The sequence below is a fragment of the Sabethes cyaneus genome, chromosome 1 (assembly GCF_943734655.1).
Source record: "Sabethes cyaneus chromosome 1, idSabCyanKW18_F2, whole genome shotgun sequence".
NCBI classification, from domain to species: domain Eukaryota; kingdom Metazoa; phylum Arthropoda; class Insecta; order Diptera; family Culicidae; genus Sabethes; species Sabethes cyaneus.
In genome coordinates this window covers 19,352,455-19,364,447 of record NC_071353.1, presented here as the reverse complement: position 1 = coordinate 19,364,447, position 11,993 = coordinate 19,352,455, and the positions used below count along the sequence as shown (strand labels likewise).

Below are 11,993 nucleotides of genomic sequence, written 5' to 3'. Positions count from 1 at the left end.
GCTTTATGTGGCAAATTTGCGGTCACATTCCGCAAACTCTGCTAGCTTTGCCGGATATTACATGTATTGCCGCTCAGCTGTCGGTGTCGTTTTTTATTGAGACATTCATCCACGCAAAGGAAAAGGTATTTAAAAGCACGCATTGGATACGATCGGGCAAGTTATACAATACGTGTTTTTTGTTTTGTTTCAACCAGCCAACGATGGTACTGTGGGTTGAGCTGCTCACGAAGCAATTCAACGCAAGCCAAGAAGCGTGCGAGTGGTTCCTGAGCCACATGTCAGCCGAACCGTGGTGGCCGGTGCAGGTTCTCATACAGTGTCCCAACCAGATGGTGCGACAAATGTTTCAGCGGTTGGTCATCCATGTTATACAACGATTACGGTGAGTACTTTTCTTTTAACAGTAATGTGAAGGGTTTTCGCTGGGATTCCAGGTACCGTGAGGTGTCTTTTTTTTGTTTTTTTTTTATTGGGGCAAATATTCGATTACATAAAATACTTAAGAGTAACTATCCTATATCATATTGTGTGTTCAATCACAAGTGGTGACTTTTCAACACTATTAGAATTGCATTATATACTATTATTATGATTTTTTATGATTTGTTACGACAATTAAGAATGGCGAATTGCTGTTTGTGCAGTGAAAAGACCTGACAATTAAAAGCTTAGCATTCAAGAAGATGGTTGAAAAGGTCTTACACACTTAAAAAAAGCACCGAAGTCAGCAAAATTTTGCTGAGATTTAGACAGCCGAACGTCCGGTAAAATTTTTTATGATACCACCAAACGTTAGTAAAGCACCACAGAAATTTTAATCGAACGCTCGGCTGTCCAAATCTTGGCAAATTTTGCCGAGCTTTTTAGGCGATGAGGCGAATACGAGAGCCTTATCTCAGGATACCATGATCGAATGTAGGGTGTTTAGTATGTTTACTACAGAGAACGATGTGAGCATAAGCTGGAGACCGAAAACATTCTGGGAAAGGTGCCGATGAAAATTTACTGAGGAGAGAGCACCACGAAACACAGACAGTGACGATAAGTCTCTTGACAGAACAGAACAAGCTGTTGAAGCTAGAGAGAATAAACGTCTGCTGGGCAGTGGGTTGCTTCAGGATTATTCCACGTGTTCCCAACCAATTGGAGAGGTGTTTCAAATGTATAAACTTTGGTCATCAGGCCAAAAACCGTTCTGGTCCTGACAGGTCCAAATTGAGTAAGAATTGCGGACAGGAGGGACATTTTTTCGGTGACTACCGGTTTGATAAGCGTTGTGCGGCGGCGTATGCTCCTTGATCGAAGTGTCTTGCGGAGCGAAAAGCAGGCTCGACTTCCAGTTTGAATGCGTTGCTGAATCTCGTTACTCGAATTGTTGGAGGTGATCAGAGATCCCTTATCAACCCCTACCAGTTCATCGCCGTCAATAGTCACTGACCATGACAGAGGCACGTTGTTTTCTCTGGAGCCTCTTTCTACCCATATAGTTGGTATTCGACGCATTTATTTGTGATCCAAGAGTAGATTGGCGTCTTCCCAAGGTATCTAGTATTGATGTCGAGGACGTCTGCGGAGGTTAGGAGTTGGTTACTTTTGCTTCCTCTGGTTTCGATGCCCGCCCGGATCATACCTTCAACAGTGATGTTGAATAACATACAGGATAGTCCATCCCCTTGCCGCAACCCTCTGCATGATTTGAAGAGAATCGAAAGTTCTTCCGAAACACGCACCTAGCACTCGCTCCAGGGTCGTGTCAGTTTGTCTGGAAAACCGTCCTCGTGCATTACTTCCCATAGCTGTTCACGCTCGAATGTATCGTATGCTGCCCTGAAATACACAAAAATACGATGCGTGGGCATGTTGTACTGCCGACGTTTCTGGAAGATTTGTCGTAGAGTGAAAATTTGATCCGCGGTAGCTCGGACCCCCATAAGACCCGCCTGATGCTACCCTACAATTTCTCTTGCTATTGGGGATAAACGACGTAACAAAATTTGGGAGAGCAACTTATAAGCAACTTATACAAAAAGGCTCTGACTGAATAGAATAGAGAATTGAGGCGTGCGATACGCAAGGACTGAAGACGAGTCTGTGAAGAAATAAATAACGCTCCAAGAGCGGCAAGGCTGCACAAAGTTCTTTCAAATGACCATTCAAATGGTCTTGGTAGTTTTAAAAAAGATCATGGCAGATTTACTGTCGATTCCTCTGAAACATTGGAAGTAATGATGAGAATTCACTTTCCAGGATCAACACCTGTATCTATTGAAGGACAGGACTTAGATGAGGCAGTACACTTATGGTCAACAGATGCTTATCTTGAAGCTTGTAAAATCTTCACGCTATCCAGGGTTGAATGGGCTTTGGGTTTCTTTCAACCTTTCAAATCTGCAGGGAAAGATGAAATTTTTCTAGCTTTACTCCAACAGGGAAAAGAAATATTTACTCTCGTGTTGACCAAATTATTCAGAGCTAGTATCTGACTCTGACTCTGAGTTATATACCCAAAGCTTATTGAAAGGTTCGAGTTGTCTTTATTCCAAAAGCAGGAAAAAGAGATACAACGGCTCCTAAAGCCTATAGACCCATTAGTCTTTCCTCTGTTCTTTTAAAGACAATGGAAAAATTGTGGATGATTATATTAAGTCAACATGTTTAACGAAGTTTCCTTTGAGCAAACATCAATTTGCTTACCAACCAGGTAATTCTACGATAACAGCGCTGCAATCACTAGTTGGTAAAATGGAGAAATCGCTTCAAGCCAAAGAAATAGCTTTGGTGGTTTTTCTCGATGTTGAAGGAGCATTCGATTATGCATCCTATGGCTCAATGCGTTCCACAATAGAATCTAGGGGCCTGGATAACTGTATTATTGAATGGATAATGGCGATGCTGAAAGATCGAGAAATTTCTGCCGATCTTGGAAGTGAGCAACTAACTATTAGATCCTTAAAGGGCTGTCCTCAAGGAGGAGTACTATCACCCTTATTGTGGTCATAGTAGTAGACGAACTTCTTAAAAGGCTTGCAGAACAAGGATATGAGGGTATGCTGACGATGTAGCAATTATAATCCGTGGGAAGTTTGATGACACGATATCTAATCGGTTACAAACCGCGCTCAATATAATTTTAAAATGGTGCAAAACAGAGGGCTTAAATGTGAACCCGTCCAAAACTGTTACTAAAAGGCTCAAACTTTACTAAAAGGCTCAAACTAAATATAACCTTGGTGTTAAATATAACTTTGGATAAAAAACTGAATGGGAACTCTCATCTAGATAAGGTCATCACTAAGGGCACACATGCCCTATGGGTGTGTAGTAAAGCTGTGGGGAAAACATGGAGATACGACCAAAAACGGTCCACTGGATGTTTTTAGCAATAGTTCATCTGAAAATTACATACGCTTCACTTATATGATGGCCCAAACTTAATGAGGTAACCGCTCAAAAAGTCACTATCCGTTACTTTGGATGCCCTTCTTAAACATGTTACCATTACATCAATTTGTAAAGCAACAGGCCGCAAAAAGTGCTCTGCAATTCAAACGATATAACAAGATTTTAGACGGTAATCTGACAGGACATTTAAGTATCCTTAAGGATTTCGGGTTAAACTCCGATATTATTACGATTGAAGATTGGATGACAACAAAGACAAGCTATGACGTTCCCTTCAAAGTGGTTAAATCAAGCCATGTTTGGGAGTCTGGTGGGCCAAGCTTGCGTCCAGGTTCTATTGTGTTTTACACCGATGGGTCGAAGATGGCTGAAAATACTGGAGCTGGAGTGTTTGGCCCTGGTATCAGTAAAGCTACACCTATGGGCCACAGTGCAACCGTATTTCAAGCAGAAATTCACGCCATTATTGAATGTGCGAATATCTGTTTAAATAGGAAGTATAGATTTGCAAAGATCTGCATATTTTCAGATAGCCAAACAGCTTTGAATGCGCTTAAAGCTTTTACATGTAAATCGAAGCTAGTGTGGGAATGCATTCTTTCTCTTAGAAAATTGGCCAGTAGGTACGAAGTAACTTTATGCTGGGTGCCCGGCCATTGTGGTATTGAAGGAAACGAAAAAGCCGACAGTCTAGCTAGGGAAGGTTCTGCATCAAATTTTATAGGTCCGGGATCATTTTGCGGAGTCGCGGAGTGTGCTCTCAGGACCGAAATAAGAACATGGGAAACGTCCATGATAGAATCAAATTGGAACGCCACGGATACATCCAGACAGACAAAAAGAGTATTTATAAGACCAAGTGCAGCAAGCTCGGATCTGATTAAATCTTAGTAAAAAAGATCCTTGGGTAATTACTGATCTGTTGACTGGTCACTGCCCGAGCAGATATTGTTGTTAGATATCGTTTTTGCCAATTTGAAATGGAAACTGCTGAACATATACTCTCAAAGAATGTCAATATTTCGAAAGGGATTATTAGAGCCCCACGAAATTTGGCAAAGCGATCCTGGAAGGGTATTAGGCTTTATAAAAAGAGTCGAGCCTAACTGGGATCGTGTGCTATTTCAACTATTGGCTTTCACACCTTAATTGTGACAGGATATTTGACTATCACCAAATCAAATAAGGGTCATACAACAATAGTCCTTATCAATGGACACAGTTGTGATATGGCTCTACAGGAAAGAAAAAAAACTTATAAGCGGCGTTGACGTTGCCCAGCGTATAATGTCGTGGTAATTACAGCAATCTAGCCGATCGACTGTTTTGTAAATGGGACAAACCACACCTTCCATCCACTCCTGCGGTAGCGTTTCTCTTCCTTTCAAATCTTTGAAATTATCCAGTGACTTCCAGTCAAGTTTTTGGATCCGATTACGAAGTTTTCCGTTGTGATCGGAACCCCAACAACAGCCCCAAATCTACCGGCGATGTTGTTTTGATAGCTATCCGTCGTGGATTGAAAGCGAGAGCCATCGAGAAGGACTAATGAAACTGCGTAGAACAGGTTTGGACGGCCAGCAAGCTGAGTGATCGCTTCCTTTTACTATGTTCCGCGACAACGAACTATTTGACGCTCACTGGCGGTCAGTTTATTCAGTTATGAGGGACGCTTCGCCGCTTGATGAGATAGCCGTCTAGACGGGTTAGTGGTGTAATTGGTTAAAACAACACGTTCAACTAGAGATTGGGTGCTGTGAGTTCGACTCTCACCTTCGCTAAGTCTATATTTTTGGCCTAATATCAAGAATTTTCAGTTGGCCTGAATCTACATTTCTCGCATTAAGCATTCATTTTTCCCCTGTGTTTCTTTTGTTCCCCTTCTTATGTACTGGAAACATGTAAACGGATTTCCAAGCAGAAAGAAATATACCTGAGCTAATCGAGGAGTTAAATTAGACGTGGGATTGGAGCAGCCAAGGCATCGATGCAGTTTTTTTTAGAAAGATTGAACGTACGCCATCCGGTATATCGTGGTTATTCGACTTTCATCTGCCACGACGGATACTACAGGGAAGATTCGCTTGCTTTTTTTCGAGAGAGGTAAACCTCGAAGAAGATACGGTTATTCTGTTTGTACACTTTTGATTCGACTTTATCGCCGTTGAGATGCTCATCGAAGAACTGCTTTCACCTGTCGACCACCTCACGTTCGTTTGTCACTAGGTTTCCCTCTCGTCCCTCACATACCAGGCTTCAGTATGTATCTTTTATGAAATTGGTTCACCTTTTCATAGAGCTTGCGCGTCTCATTAACCCGGAATTGTTGTTCTATAGCTCTTCACGATCTCTGTCTTCCTTCTGGTGCTTCTTCCTCCTCACGAGCATGGTCAAATAATTCCACGTTCGTTGATACTTGGCCATTTTCGCCAAAATTTTCAACATTTAATTAATCGAACTAAGATCAGATGAATTTATTTGAATATTTTACCATTTTTCCAGGCAAAGCCACAGCGTCCTCTATCTGAAGGTGGAAACCGACGACGAGGGAAACGAAATAATAGGCAACGTATCGTGCGTGACGCGTTTCATCAAATCACTTATCATGCTAATGGAGCACGGTGCGCGGGCACACTTGCGGCATCTGTCGGAATTTTTCGGTCTACTCTACGAGTTCTCCCGGATGGGAGAAGAAGAGGCACTATTTTTACTGCGAATTAACGTCATCAGAAGCGTGGCTGACTTTTATCTGGGACACAAAGCGCAGGATTGTGTAAGTTTCTGTTTTGATTTGATGGTCGAAACTGGTTGTAATATTTTCCATTACAGATCGATACCAACTCTGACAACGAGGATAATTCATCTGACGAGACCTTAACGGTTGATAAAAGCCGCCCGGCATCGTTGGATAAAATGATTGCTCTGGTAGCCTCTCTGGTGGAACGTTCCCGCGGTCCGGATTTAAGATTGCATCTTTCAACTCGTGACTATAATGCAATAGCGGGTGGAAAAGGATTTCCTTTCCTCTATCAGCAGATTAAGGACAACATAAACCCGCATCAAACGCGTCATTTAATTCATGCTCTTTGCCGATGTGACGAGCGGTTAGCTGGCCAAATTATAGCCATGCTTTTTACGGCAGTAACGAAGCATACGGAATTGTGTGGACCCTTTTTTAAGCTGCTAACGTTACTAACAGAATCGACCGGTGGCCCCTCGGGTTTACCATGCTTTTCGCAACTTGTGCTGCAACGTGTTTGGGACGCAGCAGAATACTGCCCACAGTCGGCACTAGATTGGTTAGCCGTACAAGCGCCGCGGAACAAAATCGCTCACACCTGGATTCTGCAATCGGCGGAGAGTTGGGTTGAAACGTTCCTGCTGGCCCACAACAACGCAAGGGTGCGCAATGCCGCAGCTTACCTGCTGGTGTCACTAGTTCCTTCGCAAAATTTCCGGACCAATTTTCGGGCTACTTCCCATCACAAACTTGCAATGCATACTTCCCAGCAGCGGGAAATTTCCTGCGAAGCCCAGCTTATCTTGCATACTATTTTAAACCTCTTACTGCGGTTACTAAGGTCTGCTAGAAATTACACCGATATTAGTGTACACGGAACCACAAAGCTGACTGCGTATTTTAACTTGATGACGTACTGTTTGGTGTCAAAAACCGAAAAGTTGATGGTGAGTGTTACGATGTGTGTTCGATGTTTAGATGGAGGATTTTACACTGTATTTTGTTTCGATCTAGCTTGGCCCGCATCTACGGGCACTTTGGGAACTGTTTCATCCACGGTTATCGGAACCTTCGGTGCCGGCACATCACAATAAGCAAGCTCTGTTGGCATTTTGGTACCAAGCCACGATCGATTGCCCCGAGAATGCACTGCTGGTGGCAAACTGTCCGGATATCACTAGAAATATTGCGTTCAACTACATTTTGTGAGTAACTTTGTTCCTGTTTAGCAGTAAATTTTTGAACTAAATCTTGAATCCTTGCTTTTTCTGTAGAGCCGACCATGATGATTCGGAAATCGTAACCTACAACCGAGCGATGCTGCCGGTGTACTACGGCCTGTTGCGGATGTGTTGCCAGCAGAGTCGACTGTTGACGCGACAGCTGGCGGCTCACCAGAATCTGCAGTGGGCGTTTAAAAACATCACACCACACCCGACGCAATACCCGCTGGCGGTGGACGAACTGTTCCGGCTGATGACCCTCTTTGCGCAACGACACCCGGAGGCAACGGAGTCAGAACAACGCGAGGTTACCATTTTTCGCCGGACTACATTGACGGCTTATTTGAATGGACTAGATGCGCGTGTGTCGTGGGGAACGCTAATTGCAGCGCTTCGAATACTGGTCGATAATGACGATGACCGCCTGTTTGTGGTTCTTAATGGGGGAATAACGCTGTGTTTCGATGCGCTGCACACGCTGCATTCGATGTATCACGAGGCCACCGCCTGCCATGTCTTCGGTGACCTACAAGAATTGTTGACTGAAGTGATACTACTGATTAGCACTTTACGAGCGAGTTGCCGCGAGCAGAAAAAGAGGCCTCCGCCAGCGTTGATGAAAGGTTTGCCGGACGCTGTCCGGAGATTAGCAACCTTGTTGAACACCTTTAATCCGCCGGAAATGAGAAACATCGCCCTGGAGGTGCTTAAAGAGCTGGTCAAATGTGCCCCACCGGAAATTATCAGTACCGTTTTGGTTCCTCTGCTAACTCACTGCCACACACAGAATGTTTCGCACACGATCAGTCCCCTCGGGTCGTACTTTCCGCGGCGAGGCATGAAAGCCACCTGGCCGCCGGTTTCGAAAAACACACCCCGTCCACCCAGACCGATGGTTCAAATGAACATACCGCAATCTCAGATTTGTGAAAAGGTAATTTTAGTGCTTCTATTTGAATGAGGTTTTAAACTGACGATATTTTATGCTTGCAGGGACTTGACAAAGACTTCGATCTCGCGTTGGAATTGTTCTATCGACCATATCATGAGTTTTTGGACATCATGTTCCGGGTGGCGGTAACATCCAGCCAGTTTACCGAGGCGCTGGTGCATCTGTCACTGCTAACAGGCATCGAGGCTGTTGTGCTGCATTTTAACATTTTCGCCAAGTTCTGGGTTGGCATTTACAACAATAAGACTACCAACAGGTGCGGGTTGGTTTTGCTGATTTAAAGAAACGAGTGTTTTATTAACCATTTAATTTACAGGTATTCGGAATTGCTGATAAAAAATCCTTTGTTGGTAGACTACATCGATGACATCTTGAGAGACGAGAGACTGTCGCTAAACGATCCTGTGATTGCAAACTTTATTGAAATATATTACCCGAAGGTAGAGTTTTCTTGTCGGGAAGGCGCAGCCTTTGTTCCGAGATTAACTGTTGTATAATTACTCTTCTAGATCAAATCGCGTCTTGTTGTTCCTCGACTGCTGGAGTCCATCTGCCAGTTACTGCCGGATAAGAGTAACTTGGAAGACATATGTGGAGACCTTCAGGCGATACGCATCATTGGACAGCGTACCGGAATACCGGCAGCTGTTAAAACGTTGTTGCAGAACTCGTTACACGCGGTGCTGCTTCGTTTCAAGGACGAAATGTATAGCGATGGTAAGTGCTAGCTTAAAATGTTAACGGTAAATTTTTATTTAATATCCTTTGGTATTGCTCTAGAAGAATCACCGCCGAAGAAACGCAAAATGACCCCTAGTTCTGGTCAGTGTGGCACTGGTTCGGCCCAGAAACCACACCCACGGCTGCAGTCGGAAGCGGCGGAACCAGAGGAATCAAGTGATCCGAAATTGATGGGCGATTCTCTTCAAGCAGATGAGCATAAGCAATTCGTCAAAGTGAATCATTCCAGTGAGGAAGAGTTAGGGGAGAAAAAAGTCGAAACAGTGAATGTTTCAGAGAAGGATTCATCGACACAGGACAACAGTAATGCTGCTAATGAAGAAAAAGCTAGTGGAACGAGTAATTTAGAGTCCAAAAAGGAACGTGAAGACTCTGAAGATTGCAAGATTGAAACGGTTAAGCAACGGGAAGATTTGTCTGGCGAGAATCAAGTGTACACTGATGATTCAGAGCCACAAAGCAAACAATCTTCTGCAGAGGAGACGACTGAAACCAGCGCTAACGCTAACGACACTGTGGACAAGGCGAAACAAGCACTTAACGAACAGGAAGTCTATCAGCGAAACTTGATTAAGGACATCGAAAGTCATATTGAGTTAATATTTGAATGCTTGGATGACGACGATGATGATGGGCAATCGACAAGCGAGGCGCTGGTAGTTCGATCGTCCAACTCAGCGGCGGTAGGGGAGGGGGAAGACGATTCGGACGCGAACAGAATCAGATTTAGTAGCGACGTGAATCATGGCCCGTTGGCTCCTTGTCCCAGTCCGAGCAAAATCAAGCGGAGGAATCCGTCCGAAGAAGAATCATCCAAGGAAAAAACTATAGTAGATCAGGCGGCAGAAGATTGTGGCCGGAGCGAATTGTAAGTAGTCCCATGAGAGGCGCGAAACTAAAGATTTGAACACATAGTAGCTAAGAATGCATAGCCAGCCAGCTGTATCAAGTAACATTTCGGAAACCCAAAATTGTGATGTTTTTAAAAGGTAAGATTAACTTTCTTTTTTTTAACCAAAAAATATACGGCAAGCTGTATAATTAGGGACATGAGAAAATGCTAGTTTTCTTTTTTCAAATTCGTATAAATATATTTTTCGGAATCGAAAAGCAAAAAGCAAATCCTCTCATTGACGATTGCGTATTGATTGCCTCTTGATGAGTGCGAACTAGATGATTGCAGCGCAAAACTTTCACTGTCAACTACTAGGTTCTATATTAAGGGAAAAGGTGCTCGTGTATTTTCATATTAATCACGTTTCTTATCAATATATCAACTTTTTTAAACATTAAAGCTTACGCTGAAATATGAGCGGTTGACAAAACGATTAGCATTCAGAAGAAAGAAAAAAATACAATACAACCGTTTCACGTTTGTTCTTTGCTATACTCTTTATCATGAAATCAATTACATATTAAGATTACGGTTAATTTAAAGAACGCTATTATCATTGATAATATAAAATTCTAGATCATTATCAAAGTGAACAATATTAAAAATTCGTATTTATTAAACTAGCTAGTCTACAAAATGTCCTTAAGTTTTGTTGTATCATCCTATTTGAATATAGCGCATAAGTTGATGTTAAGCTGCAAAAGAAGCTAAAACGGAAATGAACCCGAATTTTATTTTTCAATTTTGTTAAATTTTTCCTTTTGTACCACACAACTCCAAGCGGCGGGAGTCGTTTCGTAAAAAAAACAAGCTAAAAAAGGTTCGTACGGCAACGTATGAATTCTTGGCTAATAGCTCTTATGACTTTCGAACCACATCACTGCAAGTGATAGATTGGAAAAGCTCAACTACTAAACTTCTTTTAAATCAAAAAGCAATCGGTTTCAGAAATACCGAACAGATAAATGGATTTGGCATGTTATCTTAGTAATGATACCCGGAAATGGCTGGTAGACGATAGGATGTTGTTAGAACCCGAACGAAACTACTCCGTAAGTATAAGAAAAAACAATAGATACACAACATTGAAGACCGAAGTAAGTTCATCAAATTCATACCTACACATACCCTCAAACATAGCGATACAAAATGCAAAAAGGCAGACAGCGAAAAAAATAACAAATGGTTTTTTCAAAAGTTCTCAATGTCGTACTGAATAGAGCCAATACGGGATAAGATCATACATTCTGAAACACACGCATACACAAAACCTTCAAGTAATTATTATGTACTGAGACTCTTGAGAAACAAAAATGCAAAACAAGTTAATGTTTTAATTTTCACATATGACGAATGACTACTTGTTTGTTGTACGGCTCGTCCTTACTTGAAGAATCCGAGAACCAGCAAGGAGGTTCTACCCTTTTTCTTTTCGCATTTAGGTACTTGTCAGACAACTGTCTTGGGATGTGATTAACTGTCTGTCTGCGATAAGACACCGCACTCATGGGTAAATGATTATTTATGGATGGCCCGTTTTAGAAATATTTAAACGGTTTATGATGGTTGGTGGAAAGCTTTCGCTTGCTGGCAATAGATTCTGATTGACGCTGCCTCAGTTCAGTTCGAGCGATGTGGATAATCGGTTGGATTTTTATCCTAGCACGCTTCTACAATGTGGAAGGTATTTCGAATTGAATGTGTGACCTTTTTTCTTCGGAATAGTTGAAAATATTGAATATTGTTTGGCCTTTTTCGTGTGTATGTGTGATTTGTGTGTGCCTGTATTTATGTGTTAATACGAATCTGTATAATGCAGATTTGGTCGCTTGCTTCTCGAAGATGATTTTATTCATGCACTATCAGTCTCCTATTAAGGGGGTATGGGACTCATTTCAATTTTTTAGTATAAAAGAGTGTATTAAAGTACCTCGTGTTTTACCCATCCCTTTTTATAAATTCGAACGAACAATCTTTCGAAATAATCAATAAAAATAACTCGATTTTTTTCAATTAAAAACTCCTATGCCCCTTTAA

At 42.3% G+C, this 11,993-nt stretch overlaps 1 protein-coding gene across 3 annotated transcripts in view; it reads left to right on the top strand.

Annotated features, from left to right (window-relative positions):
- Positions 1-11,302, top strand: part of LOC128732890 (ubiquitin carboxyl-terminal hydrolase puf) — a 28,846-nt gene extending 17,544 nt beyond the window's left edge. The window contains exons 9-18 of one of the 3 annotated variants that reach the window (XM_053826321.1): positions 2-125; positions 198-385; positions 5,908-6,178; positions 6,235-7,092; positions 7,160-7,350; positions 7,420-8,302; positions 8,362-8,576; positions 8,637-8,760; positions 8,830-9,037; positions 9,101-11,302. In XM_053826321.1, the coding sequence (XP_053682296.1) occupies positions 2-125; positions 198-385; positions 5,908-6,178; positions 6,235-7,092; positions 7,160-7,350; positions 7,420-8,302; positions 8,362-8,576; positions 8,637-8,760; positions 8,830-9,037; positions 9,101-9,933 (3,895 nt within the window). In that variant the 3' untranslated portion in view covers positions 9,934-11,302. Of the gene's footprint in view, position 1; positions 126-197; positions 386-5,907; positions 6,179-6,234; positions 7,093-7,159; positions 7,351-7,419; positions 8,303-8,361; positions 8,583-8,636; positions 8,761-8,829; positions 9,038-9,100 lie in introns of all 3 variants that reach the window. The other 2 variants (XM_053826320.1, XM_053826319.1) reach the window with 2 other exon arrangements.
- Positions 11,303-11,993: the final 691 nt, after the last annotated feature.